Source organism: Dermacentor albipictus, chromosome 1 (genome assembly GCF_038994185.2).
Source record: "Dermacentor albipictus isolate Rhodes 1998 colony chromosome 1, USDA_Dalb.pri_finalv2, whole genome shotgun sequence".
Lineage (NCBI taxonomy): Eukaryota > Metazoa > Arthropoda > Arachnida > Ixodida > Ixodidae > Dermacentor > Dermacentor albipictus.
The window spans coordinates 350,757,818-350,783,727 of NC_091821.1; the positions used below are offsets into that span (position 1 = coordinate 350,757,818).

General features: G+C 47.8%; 2 protein-coding genes across 3 annotated transcripts in view; one reads left to right on the forward strand and one right to left on the reverse strand.

Annotated features, from left to right (window-relative positions):
- Positions 1-17,633, reverse strand: part of Egfr (epidermal growth factor receptor) — a 220,609-nt gene extending 202,976 nt beyond the window's left edge. For both annotated transcript variants that reach the window (XM_065441659.2, XM_065441657.2), the window contains exon 1: positions 17,383-17,633. In XM_065441659.2, the coding sequence (XP_065297731.1) occupies positions 17,383-17,515 (133 nt within the window). In that variant the 5' untranslated portion in view covers positions 17,516-17,633. The remainder of the gene's footprint in view (positions 1-17,382) is intronic.
- Positions 17,634-18,214: 581 nt separating this feature from the next.
- On the forward strand, positions 18,215-20,875 carry RpS26 (ribosomal protein S26). Its single transcript, XM_065441696.2, has 3 exons — positions 18,215-18,447; positions 19,025-19,339; positions 20,801-20,875. Exons 1-3 carry the CDS (start codon positions 18,445-18,447, stop codon positions 20,843-20,845), a joined length of 363 nt encoding a protein of 120 aa, XP_065297768.1. The 5' UTR covers positions 18,215-18,444; the 3' UTR covers positions 20,846-20,875.
- Positions 20,876-25,910: the final 5,035 nt, after the last annotated feature.

The window sequence follows — 25,910 nt, forward strand, 5'->3', positions numbered from 1 at the left end:
TGCTTTTGAGCAGCTAGCTGCACGATTACAGTGCAAAGCATGCACCGCGCACGTGCTGAGCACAAGAGTCATCTGTCTCGGCAAGAGCGCAGCAGTTGCGGCGGCGGTGGTGGTACACACGGCACGCTCCGACGCAGCCAACCACCAGCGGCGCGACTCGGATTACTGTAGCGGAGCGCGCGCGACTTTGCGGCGCCGAAAAGAAGAGCCGTTGTTTGGGCACGGGGCCCTCCCGCGGTCAACACGCAGAGGCGACAGGCGGGCAAGACCTCCGGGAGGAGCGGCAGTGAACTCGAGTCCGGCGACCTCCACCAGCACAGCGCAGGCTTTCTTTTTTTTCTTTTTTTCTTTTTTTTGCGGCGAGGGACCGAAGACAGTCCCTCCCGTACAGCGCCAACAAAAACACGCTCACGTGTCCACCGCCTCGCTGCCAACACAGCCGTCGAAGAACGGAGAGAACTCGCAGCAAAGCGGTCCCCGGATTTCGCAGATGACAACCGCAGCGACCGAAATGCAGTGGCGAAGAGAAGAGACAAAAACAAGAGGGAGATCAAGAGAGAGGGTTTCGTGCCATGTGCATAACGTCGACGCGCCGCGTGGTTGCGAGAGATGTCGAAACAAAAACAGAAAGGCGCTCGCGCTTCGCAAGGTTGCGCGCCAGGATCCCGCGCTCACATGCCACGCATCTGAACGCAAGAGTCGCCGCCTCAGACGGGCCTTGGTTGGGTCGCGATCGAGAGGCAGGCGCGTGAATGTGGAGCGCGTTAGCACAATCCGTGACGCCCCACGGTGGCGAGGTCGAACGAAGGATGCGTTGCGATGCCGATCAAGCCTGCTTTCGCGAAAGCGCCGGACACGGCAAGTTAGGAATATCAGGACTAGTTGAAAAACGCAAAACAACAACAACAACAACAACAACAACAACAACAACAACAACAACAACAACAACAACAACAACAACAACAACAACAACAACAACAACAACAACAACGGGGCTTCGCAGGAAGAAAGAGACTTGAAACAGTGATTGGACAAGGCCGGAGCCACTGTATCGAGAATGAGACTCTCTCCCTCCCCTATGTCAGTGCAATAACTGCTTTCCTTGGCAGATACAATAGCTCGAGCCATCTCCTACAAAGGCGAGGTACCTATAGGTAGTCTGGGAAAAGTAAGGCTGGATAAAGGAGGTGGAAATCAATAGATTCTAGATCTTGTTCTGAATAGTAATGTCTGCTGGCTGTAATGCGTATACAGTATGTGTTGATGGGATCTATCCTTTCTACACTGGTACAAGAAAAGTTTGACTGCAGTGCACTATAAGCTTAAGTTACTAGAAGTTAATTGTGACCACGGCAGATAATTAAAATGCTCGGCGACTGCTTTAGGGAGTTGAGGATGTATATTTAATTAAAAGAAAGAAATCAAAATAAATTGCAAATGTACAGGTGAACTTTTTTTCGCTTGTTCTCAGCTATTCTCCGACACGCCGCGTCACTTGTTTGAGCTTGTTTAGAGACGCCTATCTTCTAGTTGGCATGGCTTCACCTGGCTACACTGAACTGCCACAGAAAAAAAAAAAAAAAACACTGGCACAAACTGAAACGCTGCGGGCACTTGGCAATTATAGTTACGGCAGATATGCTCTCGCCAGCTGGCACCTTAAGAGCACTGGGCTGAGAACAGCATGTATTGTGCAAACTGCCATCAGGCAAAAGTTAACGGGCTAGTGGAACGCCAAATGCGTCTCTGAAAACTGCATTGTTAAGACAAACTAGTTAATTTAGTTTGTTAATGAAGAGACACAGTCTAAAGGCAGTCTGACTTACTACGCTGATGTTCCAATGTGGACAGACAAACAAACAAACAAGCAAACGATATGCATGCCTAAGGAAAACGAACAGGCGAAGGGAATTAAACTTGCGAGGTAAAAACGGACTGCACATTTATATACACCAATTTGACCATAAGCTATCCTTCTTTAAATTTATTGATGTGATTTATTGATTCATTCCTATAACATTAGACATTCTCATTCACATGGACAAAAGTGCAACAAAACAAAGCAAACTCTGCTACCAAGAAATAGGGAACTGGAGGCCAAGCCAACGGCATTCTAAACGGCCCAACCGCGCGTAAAGGATTTCAGTAGACACCTTTTCCGCGAGGCGTCGCCCATGCGTCGGCGCGTCTAACGTCCATTTCGCGCCGTCCGATCTTCACTCTTCGGTAGAAAATTTTTCATGCGCCGTTACACCGGTTAAATTTTCGCATCGCAGCCGATGACGACGGCGTTTCGCAATTCGGGTCAGGTAAGAACACCGCGTCTACACGCGCGCGAGCGTATGCGAGACGCTTTTCCTTCCAGTTCTTCAGCCTTGACTCGCTATATGTTCCAGAACAAACTACAGCCTCTCGGGACAGGCGAGTCGTAAGCACCCAGGCGGCCTCGGGCTACTACACGTGCTCAGTCGTTCGTCTTCCTTTCGGCCGCTCGCATCCGCAGCCAAGACGATGCCACAGACCGGCGGTATGGCGCGCCAACGAGAGATTTCCTGGCATACACGGCGCGCGAGACGTGTGGACGCCCATCGCGGAGTCGTTGAGTGGGGAAGGGCCCCGCAGGAATGACGGGGAGCGCGCGCGCCGCGTCAATTGAAGCCCATCAACCGTTGCCACGCGCGTGCCCCTCGACGACAACCGCGGCGCGCAGGCGGTGCGACCCGCGTGACACAACGCGACAATCTGCGGCTCGCTGAACGCGCACTCGCGTCTTCGTTCCCTGCAGTACGACGAAACGCTCCGAGTCGAGCGATTCCTTCCTGTAGAAATACGACGACGAATCGGCGAGCTAGCCACTTTGCAGTGCGCAGAAATTATAGGTCGCGCGGCTTCAGGATCATCACTCCGACCCGGGCATAACCGAATACGCCCCCACATTATGTGCGACTGCGTTCCACAGACTACACCCTCCTACACCCGCCTATACATTCCCCAGCTCTAAAGCCACTGTCGAGTGGCTGACCACAGCTAGTTCATATCAAGACCAACGGTATGCTTGCGGTCTTCATCGGCGACGCGCTGGAGAACGCTTCAAGCGAGGCCCTGGGCATGCGACATCATAGGCATGCGACATCATATATCTACATTTCCTGCAATAAAGTATTTCCTTCTCTCTCTCTCTCTGCCAGCCTTGGGCGGCGAAAGAGAACTGGTGTTCCGCGTGCGTACGTGAACACACACGTAATCAAACAAGCAAACAAGCAAGCGTAATCCCAAACGTAAACGAACAATTCGTTTGATAAGGTATTCCGTGTCAGTTCCCGTTGCATTTTTTGCGTACTTGTAACTCCTTCTCATTTATTTGCATAATTTTGTATCTCATGAGTTTATTAATTTGGCTTTTATCTGCTCAATAATTTTCAAAGTTTTCACCTACAAAGCATATGTTGTTAGGTTCGCTTTACTTTTTCTTCTGTATTTTAATTCGTCGTAAGGGATCCCGCTTGCGGTTTTAGTTTTGGGACTTTTTTACTTTGGGTATAAAACTGTTCCCGTATTCATTTACTTATCAATAACATTGAATTAAAGCTTAAGCAGTTGGGCGTGGCTTCTTATTCACGATAAACTATTGGTGACAATATCGGACGTCTTGGGCGCCATATCGTAATATCACACACAAGATCCACAACGCTGCTGGACAAAGAGATTGGATTTACTATTTTCATTCCAATCTAAGCCGGCTTTGACACCGTATCTGAGAAAATGCGCTGAGGAATTAAAGTACGCTCGAATATAAGCCGACCAAAAAACAACACGAAACCCGGACGCCAGAAAGATCATCCATGCATTGGCACTATATACTTGGACAGACTGCTTGCCTCACAGAGTAACGGTCTTCTATAGTCGACATCGCTAATTCGCTCGTCACCTTCGCCGGCGAATGAGATAAGAGCATAGCATGTAACAGCGTCCATACTGTTCTACAAAAAACAGGGTTCATTGGCGAGTGATGGCTATTCAGCCAATGCACTGCCCCGGTTATACAACAAAATTTCTTGTTTCGCCGGGCGCCAGCAGATAGCGTAAATGACGCGTGGGCCGGGAGCTATTCCTCAATATATAAGAACAGCATGTGTCTCGGCCGTGCCTGGATCGGCGTGTTCTGCCATTGCTACTCTGCACCGCCGAAACAAGGGAACCACAGCATGGGTGAGGGTTGATGGAGAGACACAAGGGTGCTCGAGTAGAGCCGGATTGATCGGGTGGCAACTTCTCACGGCCAGTACCATTGGTCTTCTAAAATGGCAGCCGCACGACGTCAGCGAACGTTAACTGAATTGTTCGACCATCTCTTTCGCACATCAATGACGACATCAGCAGAAGCTACCGCCATGCACAGCTGCACTGTGCTGACAACAAGCATCCTTGCGAACGAGCTGTCGTCCCTGCAGTCCAATGAACTGTGTTGCTCGCTAATTGAACTGGTGCGTTTAAAACAAGCTGCTTGCTTTGAGAGTGGACCTTGCACTCGCCGCGTACACGCGTACGAACATTTTGGATGCCAAAATAAGCAAAACCTGCAGCATGGACGTTTCTCCTGGCACACACGCCTGCGGTGGCGGTCACTGCATGCGTGCGAACCGGCAAAATTAAGCGACGAGAGGTGCAGATTAGAGAGCGCTGCAGGGGCCAGCGAGCACTGCGGAGAGGACGCAACCCGCGAGCGTGGTCACACGACCCGCTTCCTGACGAGCACGCAATGGGGCGCGGGAAAGGAGGACAGCGTCCACCAGAGCAGCCGCCGTCTCCTCCTCGTCACCGCGAATAAAAGTGCACGCTCCGAACGAAGAGGAACATCGTCTTCGCTCTTCCAAGGGCCCGAAGAATCCAAGAAATAAAACGGAGGTTCCCCAAGGAGCCGACGAGAGAGGGAGAGACGGGGCAGGGGCAAAAAGAAAAACAAGATGGCGGACATCTTTTTTTCCCACGACGCTGCCGTCTGGCGCGGTGGTTCCAGCCGAGAAGGAGGTCTGTCTGTCTTGCGCCCCTCGGTTGCGAGCCCCCTCCAACCTCCGGACTTTTCTTTAAATCGTAGGAAGAAAGCAGGGGGTCCAAGAAGCGTGCGTGAAATATGCCCAGCACTGGCGATGCGCAGAGCCCCAACCCCCCGCACCGCCGTCCCCAGGCCCCCCCTCCGGCGTGTCATGGCGAAATCTCCTGTACACCCCCCCCCCCCCCGCCTCTCTGCCTCGATGCTGCCCTCCTCTCCCCGCACGCCTTCGGGGGGTGCCCTGCAGCGGAGAGCGATGCCGTTCGACGGGTCTTGCCCCGTAGGCGAAACCCCCCAACCTTCAACAGCCCCGGGCAGCCGCGTGGTTTCGTACCCACAGGGGAGGCGCCGAGACTCCGAGGTGAGGGACCACGGAGTCTCGAGAAAGGAGGGTGCACCGCAAGGCAGCGCCAGTAGAAGCGAGCCGTGCTCCCCGCGGCGCTGAGCGTGTGCCATGTGTGGGTCAAGAGCGGCGACCGCCAGACGAACGGCCTGCCCAAACTCAGGTCTTCGCTGTTTCTTTCTTGCTTTCTTTCGCCTCTCGAGAGACATCCTGCTTTCTTTGCTGGCCCGTCTCTCGTCGTACCCCTCCAAACTCCGTCCTCCGGGTGGACCTTCCGAATAAACCTGGTGCTTTTCAATCATTACTCCTTCGACCGAAGAAAGCGCGTGCGTGTTCAGCCAGCTGATCGGTTTTCGTAGCACGTCTTTTGCCGCTCTCGCTCTCTTTGCTCCCGGGCACCATTCCATCATGCTACCGAGCAACGTTTTCATACGCGCCTCAAGGATCACGCCAGGCAACGCGTCGGTACACACTCGCGCGAAATGAACCACACAATGCTGTAAAAAAAAAAAAAAGTTATCGAAATAGATGCCAAACAAGCCAGCTGCCACTGAAGGCGAGAGGAAAGCGTTGGGAACAAGCGTTTTTGTCTCTAAGAAACTGGTTCCGTTTCTTTTCCATCACGCTAGTGGTAAAGGGACAGAGAAGAACTGCCAACATGTCACTGTTAAAACTCTTGTCCATATACGCGCACGGCGAGTGGGCTCTTTTGGCGGTACTTCCGCCTTTCTGCCAACTTTCTTGGGTGTTTATACTATTATGCGCAAGCGAACTTAATCTGGACCTGGAAAATTTGACAAGCGGAAGTCGCCTCTAGAAGTGGATGTAGAACATCCTGTCAAACCATTGGCGCGCCACGCAGAACGCCGCCTTCTGCAAGTAGCTATAGAGAATTAAAGGGACACTGAATAAATTTAGACTAGCAAATTATTCTATCAAAAGTGCGCTTTTCGGTAGGAATATGTGGAGTGGAGAAAATGAATGCCAAGCTATCCTTTTTTTTTTTAAATTTAGCACCTAAACCTCAGCGCCGGTACGTCAGTGTCACGTCATGAATTTCAAAGTATTCTATCGTATTTGTCGCATTCTCGCACCTTTGACGCAGGAAAAGTCCTGGAAACTGACCAGACAGAGTCTTTGGTTTCTTCAGAGTGTAATGTAGTTCTTTACAAAAAAAAAAAAAACGGTTTGTTATACCCGTGCAGACGCCGTAAAAAAAGACATGACGACACAGCCAGCTGGTGGGGGAACTTTGAAGCGGCGTCGAAACACGTAATTCGGTTTTTACGTATTTTATGGGTTACGAAGCCTCCTCTTGGTCTTGTAAAAGGATAGCTAATACAAAATCAAAAATAAATTCTGGCGCTTTACGCGCCAAAGCCTCGATCTGATTAAGAGGATTATCGATTAATCGAAATTTCGAATTACGAATCCAATACTTAGTACCGAAACAAATATTTTCACAATTCAATAAGAATATTCGAATATGATCAATGTACAAGGTCACCCTATACGATTGTTAAAGCTCTCTCTGCCGTGGAAGAAGGCCCAGGCGTGTTATTCCACGCTGGTGCCTCTTCAAGCGCCAGCCGCAAATCAACCAGAACAAAACGGCAATCGCCACACCGTTTTGCTCGTTCACAAGCTTCCTTACTGAACGCACTGCAAAACAGCATTATACATGAATTCAGACATTAACTAAAATGGGACTTCTATTGATATCCTTATTTATGCCCACAAGAAAAGGGGGAAAACTCAGTATTCTATTCGATACTTGAGACCCATAACGCTCGAATTTTCGCATTTGACTCTATTAGAAAAAAAAAAATCAACATTAGAATCCTTCTACTGTAATAAACGCTAGCACATATGCTGGTACCAGCAGCTGTAAGAAGACAGGTCTGATGACTGTAGCATCTAATACGCGTTCTTCTTTTCAACAGGTCTTCAAGTGCCCCAGAAGAAGTGCAAGAAAGGAGTACGAATTCAGTCAACAGCGGAACCGCACCAACAGAAAACGTATTACGAAGAAAAAAATATCGAGGAAGAGAACAAGGAGAGGAGACGCAGCGTTTCGAGTGCCTGAAAAGACAAAGTAACAAGGAATAAAGGAGGGTGATACCCGTGGCGTTCCGGCCTCAACCTCGTTGCCTAATGGGCGAAGGCTCGCGGCGAGACCTCCCGGACAGAAAAGACTTCCCGCTGCCCCCGCGGGTCACGGTTGGACCTGACCCCGACACGCCGCTCGCTCGCCGTGGCCTGGCATCTTTCCTGTTGGTACTCGCATCCTCCCATGCGGCGCGGTACGCAGGCACTAACCAACCCCTCAGTAAGCACGCTCTCCGCGCTTACCATACTTGTTTACAAGCTCCCGTCGAAACACTGGAACACGTACTGTGCGACTGCCCAGCATATATGCTGGAGCGAAGGACGTTAGACAGTTTCCTAGCCAGCGTTGGCAGACAACTACTGTCGGAGGAAGCTATCCTCGGCCCATGGCCTGACACTGCAATTTCAGTGCGTGAAACAAAAGTATTGTTGAAGTTCCTGCAGGACACCAAGCTCGCCGCGCGGCTCTAGCGAGGCAATTAACTGTCTCATGTACATGAGCACTCACCACTTCTCTTATCATCATCATCCATCCCGATACTTTCACTCCCCTCCCCTCTTCCCCAGTGCAGAGTAGCAGACTAGAGCGCACTAGCTCAGGTCGACCTCTCTGTCTTTACTATCAATAGATTCTATTCATTCATACAAGCTCCCGCGCTCAAATTTACACCTGCACGACGTTGCACGCGACGCATCGCGGCGCGCTTCTCGACAAAACGTGTAGCTAGGCGTCATCACTCCGAGCAGCACGATATGCCCGTGCGAGTCGAACTTATCCCCGCGTACGTGTTTTGTTTTCTTTCGACGTGCTTGTGTTCAACATTTGTAACAGTTCGCAAACGGTGGACGTGAAGTCCACGAGCACAACGACGTACACGTTGTTCAGGTCGCGCAAACGTGCCCGCGTTGCCTAATGCGCGATCTCACCCCACGAACCAGCGCTTTCGCAGTGGGAACCACATGCGCAACTTTGCCCACTGCGGAGTGAGATCATCATAGTTATCATCATCGCGTACTAAGGAAACCACACACACGCACAGCGAGAGAGCGAGAGAGAGAGAAATAAAAGCGAGAAAGAAAGAAAGCACATTACAGGTTATGCAAGAACAAGCGTCATTCTCGCACATAACTGTACATGTGCCTTTTTTATGGCTGAGGTATACAGCTGGCACAGGTTGCATGGCTTTAGTTCGACACTACAACCTGCAGAAACGAAGGATACATTTATAACGCGCTGCTTGCTCATCGCCTGCTGTCAGCCTTACGGAATCCCAGCCGGCGTCACTCAAGTGTATACACGCTGGCGCTCGCTCTCGCGTGCGCGAATGCGTGGTAAAAAAATAAAATAAATAATAGCGATAAACGAACGACCATGTGCGTGCATTTATTGCTACTATCGCGAGTGGTGGTACCTAGAGTGAAAACCACGGTTTGAAGCCACAGTGGCCGCGTAAGGCTTTCGTAAGACCGCAAGGCCTTCACATGTGCATTAAAACACCCAGTGAAAGTCACACGACCTGCGAAAATTGTACTTAACCTCAGTACCTATGACGTTATGCCAATGAGCACGAGGTCTCGGCCATGATTCCCTGCGACGGCCGCATTTCGATAGGGACAGAACGCTAAAACTGTCGCGTAACGAGGAACCCTTAGTGACTAACTATATGGCGTCTCTCACAGAACATTGCTTTGGTATCACAAACTCCACCAGTCAATGCAGCGTAGAATACATTAGCGCTAGTTTATTTACTTACTTAAAAATACCTTACAAAGCTGTGCAGTGCGATACACCGAAGGTATACATATAGTAATCATGACTGAAAACTCATGACACATGGTAATGTGCACGTAGGCTGACTCCTTAATTCCGACGTCACAGTGAACCAAATTACTTGCGCTTGCCCTCAGTAAGATCGCAAGAAGCAGGCGACGGCTAAATGTTCTGCAGGTACCGGCAATCAGCCGGTGACCGAAGACGTCCTGTTGGGACCTTGGCCGTGCTCCAAATTAAGCTAGAGTTTAAGGTGACTATTTTTCGTGACACCTACGCGCTTGCACACTTCAGAGCAGCAAAACGATTTTATTTGAGAACTTCTCTCTCGCGATCAGGTTCAGCTTTTCCGCATGGCAAACAGCGCATAGAGCTGGCTAGAGAAAAGAATAAGGCGGACGTGAATCCGGCACTGATAATCGACTGACGGTTTTATTCTACACGCCTCGCCTCTCCAAATACAGCCGTTGGCTGCAGGGTAGTCAGCGTTCGCGCCGGCCCCTGTCTTCTCGCATGCTCCGTTAGCCACGTCGACCACGGACCACAAAATTTGGCCCACCTAACGCCAACTCTGGGACAATTTACGCACAAGCCGCGACGTTGAACACGCCGGGAGAAACAATGGCACGTAGCCGTCGTCAGAGGCAAGGGCAGTCCGGCGGTGACATACGACGACGGAGCGCTTTGCGCACCCGCGTGACAGGCGAACAACGCCGACGCCATTCCGACCGCGAATGCCCGTACCATCCGCGAGGGAGGCGAGGCCGCAGGCTAAGAAGGCCGGTGGTGGTTGTAGGGCAGCCCAGTATTGTCGAAATACTCGCCTCCTGTGGCTTCCTGTTTGCGCATTGCACAGGCCGCGCAGCAAGCGCTTACTTGTCGGTGCCGGCTGTCCATCACCGGTAGATCGGCACGGACCAACTGTTTGGTGAATCAGAATTAACTAATTTCTTCGGTGAATAGTATGTCATAGGTGAAATATTCCTTCAGTGAATGGTATGTCATAGGTGAAACAGCTTACGGAACCGATGTGATGACGCGTGACTGACAAGTGTCAAAGACGAAATCTGAGACCTATAAAGCATCAGCTATACGGGGGCCCTTTCGTCGACCTGCACTTATCACAACATAGCGGGATAAAGTAGGGGGTGGGGTCTCAACTCAGGAGCTCAGATTTGTCATTGCATGAATTTTCTGCGCCACATAATACCAAAATCACGCAAGTCATTTGTCGCCAGTGCGAAGACTGCACACAGATCCTCAATGACAAAACGGATCCCGTTGAATATTACTCTTAAATGGCAAAGCTGCGGCGCATGAAACATCGGCGTGCGGCCATGTGCGGACCAACGGTAGAACCGTTGCGGAGACAACGGTCTGCTCTTCATCCCGGCAGAAGGGAGGCCAGCAAGAGATAAACAGAGAGCTGAACGAAAAAAAGAAAAAGAAAAGAAAAGAAAAAAAAAGCACGCGTAACGTTCGTCCCTAAAAGCCCCACGTGCGAATCCCTAACAATGGCGAGATACAGCGTCGAGTGCACGGAAGCGGGAGCAGGGTGCCTCGAGTAGTAGGTGCAGGCGACGCCAGACCACACGCGCAGCGCCAATTTTAGACGTCCCGCAGCGTAGCACATGCAGGCGAGCTCGCGCACGGAGCCTGCGAGGCGGTCGAAGCTTGGGCCCTCCACCCGCGTCCCCAACAGGCCACTTCTTCCGCGCTTTCAGGCGCGGGAAAGCTGCTGCACTGGAGATTAACTCACAACTCCTGGCATACGCTGCAACCGTCCGCTGTCCCAGCTACAACGCTCGTATCCCGTCTGCTTCCCCGCACGACAACGATGCCTGCTCAGTGTTCAAAAGAAGGACGGCTTTCGAAACGAGCGACCTCGCCGACACAACCGCGACCGACATCTCTTGCGACTCCGGGAGGTCGTCTTCAATGGCGACAAGATAGTGGCGCACTCTCTTAGGCCAAAACCATGCGGCGCTGTGGGACCTACAGACGATCATCCCTGCAAGACTCCTAGTTCCTAAATACAGCATCCCGCGAAAGCGGTGTTTCATTGGGCGACTGTTTAACTAGGGCTGCCGATATCACCACCGGTGAGCTGGCAACAGGCAGCCAGTCACCAACCACTCACGCAAAGAGCTGCGTAGACTACGTGGTTGAACGGCTGACGTCATATGTAGCTTTCCCCCATTTTCGTTCGCGCTCAATAGCTTCCCTCAGCGCTGCGCCGTTTTAGCGAGACGAAGGTTTGGCGGCAACTGCATGAAGCTGTGTGGATTGAGCAGAAGACAAAAGCAGACGTCGCCGCCGCCACGACGGCCACGGGGGTACACGAGCTGGTTTGCCTGCATTTACAGGGCCCCTGCCAGGAGCCGCATCGTCGTCACAGTGCTCGCAAGAGAGGACTACGCACTTTCGCGTGCGAGCGCTGCAGCCGTATTTTTTCTTTCTTTCTTTCTTTCTTTCTTGTCTCGACGACCCTCCGCGAGAAAGGAAATGCCCGAGAGCGAAACAAGAGAGAGCCGCACCGACAGGCTCTGGAAAGAAAAGATGTCGGCGAGAGGAGAACGGCCGAGCAAGGAAACCGAGTGCGAGGGAAGTGCCATTGTCTCATATGTGGCGAAGGCCAGTAGCGCGGGACAAGGAGAACATTCGCCGCTCACCAGGCCTCGGACATCGGCTAAGATTGTCCACCGCAGACCTGCACAACAAGACAAAGAGCAGCCAGCTGCAGCCCCGACGCACGTGGCCTCTCTCACATCTCCGACACGGCGTTTCTAGGGTTGGTAATATCGATGAACGATTAATCTATTAAAGGTATCCCGCAAAACGATCAAACGTCATCGATGTCCCCCTTTCATTCAGTCGACTTAGACGATGAGACATGTTCGATTAATCGTTTCCTAGAGTTTGACAGGAGTGGCGTGAAAATTTTGAAATCGCCCTAGAAGGGGGGAGCCCGAGCAGTGGTGGCTGTGCTGCTGTCGTAGAGCGATTGTCGACTGTTCTTTTTTTTTTTTTTGCGAGTCCCGAATGATGGCGAGCCGAGCGCTTCCCCTCGCTTCCCCTCGCTTCCCCCCACACGTCGCCATGCCGCCGGAAGACGGAGGCTTGCTATAGAAATCCAGTCGTTCACCGTCGTGTCACTGCCAGTCCACTAAAGACGCAGCACAGCATCCACGCTGGTTTTGGAGCATGTACTTGATATAGCGATGAAGTTCATGTCGATTCCAGCAAATATATACCTTCCGAGCGACTATTATCGCGTGCTCGCTGTGTGTACATTCAAAGAAGGTGTCGGTGTCACCCAAACATCCCAGCCAATTGACGTTACTTCGCTCTGTCGAAAAGAGCATGCGGCTTAAAACCATAAACCGATAATTTTCTCCTCCCCTGGGCATATCGCCATCTCTGACCACTTATTTAACAAATTACAGATTATTCTTTATCAAACTTTATACACTTGTATTTCTAACTTGGTTCCACCCGAGTCTCAGACATTAAAATAGGTTTCTACAAAAGCAGACAACCGTGTTTCAACCTCTTTAAAGTACCCGCCAATAATTTCGATTAACCAATTATTCGATGAAAGCGATTAATCGATCAAATACTAAAACTACCAATGATTAATCCTTATTCGAACGAAGAAATTAATCGACCATCCCTAGGCGGTTCGGTCTACTTGTGCGGTCAAGCAGGGCTCGCGGTTTTCGCTCGTTCCGCCTTTTCGCCAACTCACGGCCTTTCTCGCTCGCGGGCTTCGCTTAGGAAAGTTTTCGGACCGCCTCGCGTTTTCCGCGAGAAGCCGGTGTTTCGACACCGACATTTTGCAAGTTTCGCCCGCCTTACGTACTCGCCATACTCAAAACAGCAGCAAATAACCCAGAGCCAAATAACTCTGTCCCGTGCGTCGACCAAGTTTTGTAATGTCGTCGAACAATGCGCCCCGTAAATTCACTTCGTCAGGCACTAGGGGTGTGCGAAAAGTAGTTTTCGAGACCGAAGAGTTAATCCCAAACAAACACACAGTTGCAGTCGCTCATAAGTAGTATCAAACACCCGTTGCCGAAAGCGATGTCTGAGCGGAAGTCGAGTACGAATTGTTGTGGTTCAGTAGCAAAAGTGTCTCCTAGGGAGACGCCGCATGCTCGCGTAACTTTGAGTTGTCATACAAGCAGCCTTTGAGTTCTTTTATTTTTTTTATTTTTTTGTGTGTGCCAAAGCATGTATACGTTTCATACATTTCCTTATGCCCGCTCGTGCTGCCATTGCGGTGGTGGCTGCTCCGTCAAGCTGCTCATATAAGCTTTTTAAGGACACCTCTGTACTTGTTATGTCTTTCAGGGAAATATAAGTCGATTGATTTATTAAAAGCGTGTTGACCGCACCGTAACTCAAGCACTCAAGCCAGTCAGTCTTCATACTTCTGAAGAAAACGGCCATTACACGAGAAAGTGGGAAAAAAAATTGTCCGATTAAAAACCAGTATTTTCATGTCAATTGAATCAACTCGAGCATTCAAAATAAGTACTTCGCTCACTAAACTAACTTGTATTGCTCTTTAGTACGGTTAACTACTTAACTGTGGGGGCGAGGCTAGTCCACTTGTGCAGCGTTCAGGCTTTGCGGCATGCATGAAGCGGGGCACCAAATTAAAAAGGAAAAAAAAAAGAGGGGGGGGGGCGGAAAATATGTAGTTCAGTGGCTTTCACTCTATCATTTCGGTTAATTCGTGCAATCAATCTTCCGTTCATCTTACAAGACCTGAGTGCAAGGAAACTAATGAGGTGCGAGAGTCAAGCAAGCAGGATCTGCAAATGGCCCGGGACAAACCTATGTTGTCCGACGCACTTGAACGACGACATAAACAAACATCAGAAACACATACGTAGCAGGCCAACAACCGTATCGAAACGGATCGTGTCCTATTTAGGCACGACATGATTGGGAAGGTGAACTAAGCAAGCGCAAAAAAAAAAAAAAACAGTGCAGAATTAAAAGAAACCCACTTCTTCAGAATCGCACGAAATTTTGGCACGAGATAATTTGTGGACGAGCAATCCTTCAAACGCCTGTCAACGCGATCGTGCATAGGAGACGATAGGAACGGAATGAAGGGCGCCTATCCGCGTCTTCCTCCATGATATCAAAGCGCAGTTCTGTCCCCTTCAATAGTAATAAGGCTGTTTGCACAAACGATCCGGCAGCACCGGGCAAAATAGCATAAACCCTACAGCTTCGCACAATCAGCGCAGAGGCGGATCATCCAAACGCATAAAGAAGACGAAGTAAACGTAGCTCATATTTGCGGACAATCGAGCTCCGAAGAGGTAGGGGGATTGAGGGGGGGTCAAAGCAGATGAATGCACAGCGCGTAAAAGGAGCGGCTAGACAGGAAGGGGAACAACGCAAAAGCAAGCAAGCTAGCACGCAGAAGGCGCGCTTGGGACGTTGCTACATTGCTTGGGACGACAGGTCGGCGGCGCACGGAGAAAGAGAAAGCAAAAACTCGCAAAAGCCGGTTTCATTGAAGACCGCGCTCGCTCGCCGAAGAAGCAGCGTAACCCCCCCCCCCCCCCCCCTTACCTGTAGTGTGGCTTCCCCCACCGCCACGCAAACCTGACTGCCGACAGGAGAGCGAACGATCGAGCAGGCAGCGCTTTTTCCACGCACGGACACCGGCTTCGCTGTGCAGGCTTCTCTTCTGCTAACCTTCGCCTCTCACCCTCCCTCCTATTCCGTACGCCCCAAGACAGACCGAGCAGCAGAGAAGAAGAAACTGAAAGCGTTAAATAACGTAAAAAAAAAAGGGGAGAAGGCAGCTCAGGAACCACGGCCTGTCGTCAGCGGCGAAACGGAAGAAAACGGCGTATCGCGATGGGGGCCATTGCGACGAGAGATCTTTCAGCGACGCCGTCTTTGCCCATGCCATCGAGCGCGTGTAGATACATAGGCGATGGAATGTCCGAACGAACCAGCGGCAGCCCGATCAGAGGGCAAGAACGGCTGTTGCGATATGCGACTCACTTGTCACAACACGTTGGCGCCGCGTGTACCCTTCATCGACTGCTGATTGCCACGAGGTAGCCACTTGGATTACTGTTGTTTATTTTAGGAATAGGCGGCAGCAAATATTTGCACGCAACATATCAGCAGCAGTGAAGCGAATAGAAACACTAAGCATGAGTTACAGAAACACATACATTTTTTTTTTTTTTCGTACGACTGCGACAACTGAACTGGCTGTCGGGACTCTTCATGGGCGCCATCACCATACGCATGTGCCCTGATCGAAAAAGCGCTGTAACATATTAAGGCACCGTTTGCATTGAATTGAATACGACAAATAAGCGCCGCGCCTTCACCAGCCAACTTATTTGTTCTGCAAAATAAAGGCGTTTCGGTCACGTATGTCAACTTTACTCTCTCGCCTGATTCAGGAGATTTGTAGGACCCCACGAGTTAAAGGAAAGGGCCCCTGGAACTTTAAAACACGGCTGCAGTAACGTAACGTTTTCGCTCATACGTTGGAACCAGTGTCGGCAGTCTTTGAAATAACGACCTTTTCGCAACAAAACTTGTGCTACGTAAGCTACGATATGTAGTTGTACGAGCCCGTGTGGCTTGCAGAGAGAGAGCATAGGTAAGGTGTGACGGTTGCAGGACGGTCTAAATGTGGAACCATCAAATAAACAATTGAAACAAACACCCAGAGCAAGAGAGAGCAGTTGAAAAAAGAATCGCAACCCCTTATCCGAAATATACACAAAACGTAACGTCTTAAAGCTAGCAAGGTACCAGCAAACGCGCCGGTCGGCGCGTTGATCAATCCTGCCCACTTTTAATGCGTTAGCATCAGGAGTGTCAAAGTGGACAGAAGTGTATGTATATGCATAGCCTCGTATATTACTATGGTATGTGAAGTGTGGGAAGCCGGTCACGTAGTATATCCATAAATATATATATTACAACTGACGGTGGTCTGCTCCGGCCCACCGTAAGTAGCACCTCGGTCCTCGCAGGACATGCGTCGTGTGGGCTCCTGAACAGCACTTTGAGATGTGGTGAAAGCAGCTAAATCATTTATCGGGGACCTCAAAGAGGTGCGACGTAATGCTAACGAATTTCTCTCGCACTTACCGCTACATCGCCACTGAATTTTCTTTCGCAAGAATGACGGGTGCGCGTTTGACTATTACTGACGCGTAAAACAGAACCGACTTATTAGGGCATTTGCAACGTCAGGTCCATCTTGAGGTTGTCCTCCAAATCAGTCGCCGACTACTTGCTCATCAATTTTGAGCAACTTAGTCGAAAGTTAAAGCGTGTTAGGCAGTTTACGTTCACAAGGTCAACAATGACACCCGCTAAGGCAAATCTGCTTAAACTCCCACTGGCTTCAACCCGCTGTGTCTCGATGCACAAGGCACGAAACATTGCGTCGGCGACACTAGTCTCAAAACAGTTTGGACTCGGTCGTGAACTTGCGCTCTATTTATCATCTGACAATGGGTGAGAAAAGCAGGCAAATTATCGCACTATTCAAGTCGTTTTCTTTTAACTTTTCTTTTTTTCTCGAGGTGGGAAAGCTTAAGCAAGTCATTACGCTAAGGACTATGGTTTTCGAAAACACTAATACAGGTGTCACACGGCGCACTTTAGATCTCGATGAAGCCCGATCCGGATCGAATTTCTCGGTCGTGATTGGCTCCTTTCCACAAAATGCGCGAGAGAGCCAATCGCTGTCCAGAATTTCGATCCGGATCGGCGCCGATCGCGATCAGAAGTGTACGTGTGATGCACGGTATAACTTGGCTTATTGCTGAAACGCTGCAAGCATCAACCACTCAGAAAAAAATGGTTCGGACAGTGTTCCTTCCGCAAGGTCTACTGCGGAGAGTGTCACAGGCCGGTCGCTGACCAACGGCTCCTGATTTAAAGAGAATCCTTTTAAAGTCACCTGCCGCCGCGAACTTTGTCCCCGGAGGCAAGCGTCTGCCGACGCCAGCCCCAAGGAGTCCATTTAAGAAGACCAGCGTAGCGTGACAGCCGCGGCCAGAGCAGCGGACCGTGACGGGAGAGCCACTGAAGGGAACTTGCCTTTTTCTTCCAAGACGCCGTGGACACTCGCGATTAGTCTTGCTGCGACGCCAACGACAACGACAGTCCGGAAGAATAAATCCATCGCAGCAATCCGGCGAATCCTGGGCACGTTTGATCCACGCACTGTCATGGACGAGGCATGCTCACACCTGACAAGCACGGGACACCGTTGAAAATCGCCGCCGCTCGCGCTCACAAGCCACTGCTCCCATCCGCGCGCCGCGAATCAACGCGTACTTTTCTTCGTACGTTGCCTCCTCACCGAGAGGCGGCGCGACGGGCGGCGCTTGCAGAGCTTAGCTCCGCAGCAAGGGAAACGGTGAGCTCTCATTAGCGAATGCATAAATAACATTGCTGCAAATTTAAGAAAACAAACTACAACATTTAATATACTAAATGCCTGTGTTAGATTATAAAAGTCTAACTAGTGCTTGCTGTAATATTTTTACGTTGCACACATATTGTACAACGCGATCAAAGTAGAAACTACTAAAGCTTGATTGAGTGTGTTAAGCAACGCCACTACAGCCACAGCGCACATATTAGAATGTAAAATATATTTTACAACAAATAAACAAGAGTAAAACTTAATAATATAAACTATATTTTGCGTTTAAACACTGAATAAAAAGTGTCAAATAAAGATTGCCTAAAGGGCATGTATAGAAATAACATTTACGATCTTTCAATTAGCACCAATATTATATAATTTTTTCAATGCTGCATGATAATTTGTTTTTATTTTGTAGTATTTGATTTATTTTAAAACTTGCAAGTTAGCTAGTCAATAAACGGCCCACTAGGTGCTGCAATAGGGCAAATTTTGGCAAACGTTTCCTATGTATTCATCCGCGGCTGTAGACCAATAAAAGTTTAATATTTTGCTCAAGAAATAATTTTTATCTGAATTTACTAAAGCTTACTAGCACATTTAATGCTTAATTCTAATTGCGATCACACTCAGCGTTTTTAGAAAGATCTTCGTTGTGAAGCGTTCATTGCACTACTTTTCGGAAAAGTAGTGTGCATTCCTCTTTTCGCCTCCACTGCTCATCGAAGATGGTAAGCATGGCACTTCGCTCGTTACAGTCTTTTGCTGTCGAATTATATTTAGCGTGTGCAATTGGGTCGTTATGTATAACAGGTCCTTAGGTTTGTGCAGAAGTAGTAGCGACGCACGAACCTATCGGAAAGCAATGCTAGTGATTAAAAATCAGTATTTGTATTAGGCTTAGGCGACACCATGTGTTGCCGGGTTGGCACCGGCGTTGCTGTCTTGTTCGTATTGCATTCACTGCACTTGTTCATATTACTAGAAAACAGTGAATTTGTTATCCAGTAAACTTGTGTCAGTTCTGTGAGTTACGTTCATTGTCTCTTAGCGACAATTTCTTGCGCGTAATTAGCGAAGCCGCAAGTGCTTTCTTTCTTGTCACACGAATAAAGTAGCAAGTCTGTATTCTCTTTTTAAATCTATTCCGTGCTTCATTATTCGTGCACAGAAAGGCATGGCTATAAAATTAGTGTCAGGAGCAGGAACTAGCCGCGAAATAGCGATCGGTGATGTGTGTGGTGATCGCTATTGTACGATGCGATAAGCTGACGGTGACCCATGGTTACCTATGTGGGTTTTGTGCAGACGTCCAAGAGGCGCAACAACGGTCGCTCCAAGCACGGCCGCGGGCACGTGAAGCCCGTAAGGTGCACCAACTGCGCGCGTTGCGTGCCAAAGGATAAGGCGATCAAGAAGTTCGTGATCCGCAACATCGTGGAGGCGGCCGCAGTGAGGGACATCACGGTGGCAAGCGTGTACGAGTCTTACCCGCTGCCCAAGCTGTACGCCAAGCTGCACTACTGCGTCTCGTGCGCCATCCACTCCAAGATCGTGCGCAACAGGTCCAAGGAGGCACGCAAGGACCGCGCACCGCCACCGAGGTTCCCAAGGGCCACGGCGGTTAGTTTCCTCGCTCGCTCACACGTTCTTGTTTGATACAGTTTTGGTATATTACGATCACTTCAGTAATACCTGCTTTTTAGTTATGAAAGGCTTCAGTGTTGTATGGAGACCCTGTCACTGTCATGGACGCTGCAAATGCAGGAAACAGTACTTGCTGTACAAGGTGAAGTCGCAGTAAAGGTTCGAACTGGACCTCAATATGACACGCTTTCAGAGCACACGAGCAGCCCATTGCAGCTAATGAATGGAGCAAGATACACATTTTGTGTATTTTATTTGGTAAAATGTACTGCTCATATGACAGCACCGCTGACTTGACTGGTTGCATCTGGTTGCACTGCTGCATCTACTCAACACATGTGCAATAGTTGCTCAAAACAAAGGAACTGTTTGGTTAACTATACAGTAGAGGGTGCAAAAAACTGCAACTGATGAGCATTTTATGAATGCTGGTTTTAATAATTGGCTGCAGCACAATTTGTGTACTAACTTATAAATGGATCAAGAGACCATGGAGGACAAGAAACTTAAAACGAGTACAAGGCGTCCTTACATGGTAATTAGTGTTGCTACATTTTTATGTCAAAGTTATGTCAAAGCTACTAGCCGATCTGCCATTGAAGTTGTTGATCTATGCTACTCTCGATATTAACAGTTCAAGTTAATGTAGCCTTGTGTTCATACCTAGCCTCGCTTACATGCATTGATTGGCCGAAGTGCAAGGCATGTTAGATTGCAAGAGCCACCAGTTAGTGTGGCATTCAATGGAGTTTCACTAAATGCACATTATCATCTCACTTGCCTTGTTTCATTAGTTGTTTCATGATGTGGACTCTTGAAATTTACTTAGGAGCTGTGCCCATGGAAAGAAGGCTAAAGCTGTTCTTTTCCTTTAGCTGTTGAACCAGAAATCTATATTATTTTAGGCCGATTTAAGCTAGCTTCTGTCAGCAGAGTACAAATTTTACTGCTGGGATAAATAAAATGAAAGAACAGTCAATGTCCTCGCACTTCTCATGACACTTCTGTTGCTTCAGCTAGTCTGTGCACACAGCCCGAGTAGTTTACAAAGCTGAGAAAAATGTGACGTGATTGCATCTGGCTGTATCAGCTGTACTCCTGAAATGCACTGCATATAGTGTGTGTTGACAAATGCCCAGAAGATTCTGAATGAAGACATATTTTAGGTGTCATTTATGAAAAATGTAAAATTGTGCTATTCATACAATAGAGTACAAGTGTTTTGTAAGGGTAATGGCTAGTACTTCACTGCAGCTAGGTGTACCGCGCTGGTTTAATTGAGTACAATAACATTTCTGCCACAATTCTAGATCTAAAAGTGCACTAATCTAGTAGTAGTTGCTGTGCATACTTAGCCTGTAGTGTGTGCAGCATGTGTACAATATTACCTGTATTGGTTTAGGCATATTTATAACATTGTGCTTATTTTCATTACAGGACCTGGCTCGTGGACCCAATGCGCCGCGCGTTGCTGTCAAATAATATGTGAATAAAAAAGTGTTCACTTGCCAACCAGCATGTCTTTGTGTCCTCTGTATTTAAGCATGTTGAGAACTTGGGGCTGATTAAAGCGTTTTAGCAGAGTAATTCACAATCTGCTCCTCAGGCTGGTGCATCCTGCAATTTGTACACGACTGCTCAGTGGCAGCACCGTACTTGTGGACAACTGTCTGGGGCAACAAAGGAAAAGCTACGAGGACGGAGCTCCTGGATGTGTGTTACCATGCCAAGTATGACAGTAGCGTTGAGTGATTTTGGTTTCTTGGAACAGATGCTGGATCAGCATAGCATCCATGTGCGACAGTTACTTTTGCCCAAACTCGGAAGAGGAAAGCAAAAAACAAGTCTCAGTGGCTGGCTTTGCATTTGTAAACCAGGTGCTTATGGTTACTCCTTTAAAATGATAATGCGAGACATTTTCAGGAGTGGACTTGTATGTGCAGTCTCCATAGCTTTTCCTTCATTGGCACAGAATTTCAGAGTACTGTGCACATGTGTACAACACTTGTACGAGTAGTGGAAGGTACATAGCCGCTTTTGCTTTGCGTGCTTGTATAGTGGAGCATGATGGTGTGTCTACTTGGATTCTTTGTAGTTAAGAACCTAAGGTTTAATGCAATAATTACTAGAAAGAACTCTGGTGTTGTGATCGTTCAGCCAGTGTGGGAATGATGGGTAGTACAGGGATTTGATCCTGATGCTTGTGGCTTTGTTTATTACAGGTTATCTGCCCTTCTTGGCCTAAATTTCAGAGCAATCTATAGCTTTTTTTTTAAATGCAGAAGGCGATAAGACTGTGAACACATAAGCGCTGCTAATTGCAGTGGTTCTTGTCCGTGCACCCACAGCGCGATGGACTCAATATCAAACTTCTGTGCTAGAGGTCCTGTGTTCGAATCCTGCCGTTGGGCAATTTTAAAGCGCTTGTGTTAAGGGCCCCGTGTCGCAGAAAATCGGGTGTTGCCATTGGCATTCAGCGCCGGCTTCCCCACAAGTGAAAATTCTATATTTAGGTATATGTATATGCCACACCTTGCTCTATGACGTGTGGTATATGCAGGTTATATTGCCACATCATTCTATTGCTAAAGTTGCTCATACTGTGTCTTGCATTCTTGACAGTTGTTCCTCGGAATTTCGTGGTATTCTTTGGCTATCCCTGTCCCTTGTGCCAATAAAACCCATATATCATGATCCTCGGAATATTGAGGATGATGGCCCACAAACAAATGTCATGAAACAAAACACCGACAACACATGCCTTTTATGTTAAATCTTCTCGGACTGAAATACTGAAAGTGCAAAAGAACACAACAAACCTGAATGCAAGGCAATTTTCTTGGCGCAGCTGTGCACTACCTCGAGGATTGGCCCACGAAAGAGGCCGCGTTTAAACCAGAAAGCTCGCCTTCGTGCATAGCGTTTGCAGCCAGCATTTCCCGGGAAACATTACGGTCACGTAAGCTGCAGTTGTTGGGAAGCGCGAGAAGCAGCTGGGTACATTTGAATCCTATTGCATTTCACTCTTAAAAGTGAAGCTGAAGCATCCTCCGATTTTTTAATATTTATAGCGCAGTACTTTCTTGAAAATGGTCAATTTGCTAAATCATGAAGCCATTTAAAGCCAGCAATAAATTTAGGCAAATCCATGTACTACCTATCATTCCCACGCTGACTGAACTGCTCTGCTTTCAGCGCCTGTAGAGACAATTCCCTCTAGTAATTGTATGAAACAATGGTTTAGTAGACAAGCTGGCAGAGTTTTTGCTCGTATGGGAAAATGCACTTAACAAAAATGTGAAATCGCATTTTTAAGCAGCTTCTCCAAGCATGAAATACGAGCAAGGTGGACTGCAAGTGACACTGCTAAAAGCTGTCTGCTGGTAGTTTGACTTGCACTCTGACCAGGCTCCATATTAGCGCAAAATATTGGCAGGCACAAACAGATAGCATGAATGGGAGCACTCGTACCTGTGTTTTAAGTTTGTGTCCAGCATTTTGAGCTAATGTATCGAGTTAGAATGTCGAGAACTATTTTACCAAGCACTGCCTGTCAAAGCCAGGCACCCAACACATGGCAAAATTAAGTTAAAATTGTGGCGTTTGATGGGACACTAAAGGTGTTTGGACTGATGAAATATTCTCCCAGAACTCTTATTTTACTCGCCGTGGTTGCTCAGTGGCTATGGTGTTGGGCTGCTGAACACAAGGTCGCGAATCGAATTCAGCCACGGTGGCCGCATTTCAATGGAGGCAAAAACAACCGTGCACGTTAACCCCAGGTGGTCAAAATTTCCGCAGTCCTCCACTGTGGCGTGCCTCATAATCAGAAAGTTGTTTTGGCCTGTAAAACTCCACACTTCAATTTTAACTCTTACTCTCATGGCAAAACGTTTATTACTAGAATATAAAAGGAAGGCCAAACTACTCGAAGCCCAGTGCCAGTAGTTCAGTGTGATGTTTCTAGTACTTCGGCTACTCTGTCAGAGTGAAAGTTGCTAAATACTGAAAAGTTCAGTATTTGACTCCTTCACAGCGCAATGCAGCCCATCTTCACTAAAATTTACATAGGCCCAAGGACACGCTGTCAACATTGAATATGGCAAATCAGTGCTGCAGGTACTCACGAGGTGGATTTTCCCAAGTTCCTTTTTATTCTGCGATTGCATTAGTGAGCTGGTGTAGGAACTTGAAGGCAACACTACCACTTGTATTTAGTTCTTGCATCTTTCCTGGCTTATCAAGCATTTACTCATGCTAAGCTGCTTTTTTGTTATCAATAGAAGTGCAATTTATTAATACATCTCAATGTAAGCCTCTCTTTAGTGTCCCTTTAGCATCCTGAAGCTGCTTTTCGTTAACTAGTTCATGAGGTGCCACACTTTAATAATAGTTTCACTAGTTCAACTCTTCTCGATCGAGCCCAGCGAGCTGTAGAGACCAGTAGAGGCCTGGACTGAAGGACCCACTCACCGCCCAAAACCCCTAACATAAAGCTTATACTACAACATGGTGGGATCGGGCCATTGCCAATTTTTTTTTTCGCAGTACAGCACGAGTTCACAACACGGCCCAAACAAGAAAAACCAGTGAGAGGTAATTTTAATAGAACTGGTTCGTGTGTTACATTTACTCTTCAGCAGCACCAGTCCTTATTCGCTGCTGTGAATATGCCTCGTGTTGCAGTCCATGATAAACAACGTTCCCTACCCCAGATGAAAGCATGCAGACTATGGTAACCACTTCAGGTTGCTAGAGTTTCTTCGAATTCTTCTCTTATAGGCAAAGAATTTATTTGCAGGTCAAGTTCACGACACACACAAAATAGATCCTTCCATATTCACTTTGATCCATACGGAAAACTCGTGCAGCAGCTCCCGGAAACTTCAGCACTGCCTACCGCACCGTGGACATGGTTAAGCTTTTTAAATGGATTCCGCAAATGCAGGCACTTCATAATTAAACAGAGAAAGGTTGCTCACTGAAGAGAACCTGCAATAGAAGCGATATCTAGAAATATACAGTAGAACTACATTTCATGCATTTCTAAATATAGCATTCTTCTAGTATTGCTTGATGCCAAATGCTCAGCATGCCCGCTGGGCTGCTACTTGCAAATAGGATTGCTACCTGTAACAGTTCTTACCCTCTGCAGCTGACATTTTGTTGCCTGTGGACAGTACTACTTCCTAATCAGCATGCATTTGCATTTTTTGGTTCAGGGTTTGGCAAAAATTCAACGACTTCTTTCCTTGTACTCAACTACAATACATGCAGCCGTCTGTATAGTAATATTGTGTAGTGATGCGTTTCTTAGTTTATACAACATTTAAAAACTTTGGTGTCTGCTAGATAACAAATTTGATAACGCATTCCCATGGCTCTTGTTGCTTGCCAGCTTTTGCTGCCAGAAAAGTCACAACCATAGCTTTGAGCCACATATGACATCTTGACATTCATCTTTGCATACTTGCTAGCAAGGTGACACTTGTGTAGCAGGACCAGGGAAAATGACTTTTCCTAGTTTTCTTTACTGCACATGTCAATACTCTCGAGAATTCCTTCACTTTATCATTGACGTGTCCCCATACTACATACCATGGTGGAGTTACCATATGCAAGCTAATAACTGTCAAGAGTGATTTGGTAGTACACTACTAGTCGCGCAAGAATAGGCCAAATTGAGCTTTACAACCACCATCTGAATCCACTTATGCTGGCAGTAAAGCTTATGTGTAACCTAAGTGTAGACATTTTGCACTCTATTACACAATGTTTGAAGCACTGCATAAGTACACTGAAATGACTGGTTGAATAAGCCATTCCTCTAGGATATGACCTCTATGATCTTCTGAAGTAAATGCAAGTACAGTTAAAACTTGATCTAACAAAACTCTATTTTACGTTCCCAAATCTAATGAAGAAACTTCCATTCCTCGACAGGTACCCATAGGGTTCAATGTTATCATCAACCCAAATTAATGAAACAAACTTAGCCAAACTCGATTTAACGAAGTTTCTGCTAAAATAAACGAGTAAAAGAAACAGCAATTTCTTTGTAATTTTGACAGACTGTTTCTTCTTCAAGCGTACGCTCAAGCTATCGCATTAAAGCATCTAGGTGCCATGGTAACATCCCTAGCTTTATTTTGACGAGGCTGTATGCTGCGCCCATGCACAGAGCAGCCAACTCAACATCACCTTCGTAGGGGGCCGTGGTGGTTGCATTCGTTATTTCATGGTTTATGCGACAGATGGCTGGATTAGCGGAAAATACAATGCCGCAGTAGCTTTTGTAAGCCACCACATTACTATTTTAGATTTTAAAAGACCAAAAAATTTCTTTCCTGATTTTACGAACTTCCTGATTTAACCCATTTAAGTGCAATCATCACTTCGTTAAATTGAGTTTTGACTGTATTAAGCTAAACTACAGTGCAGCCAGTGACAGCAACGAAAATGAAAATTCAATTGTTACACCCACACTTATAAGTACTGATTTTCCACTTTAAACAGCAGACAACAGTAATCATTGCCCTTAAGTGAA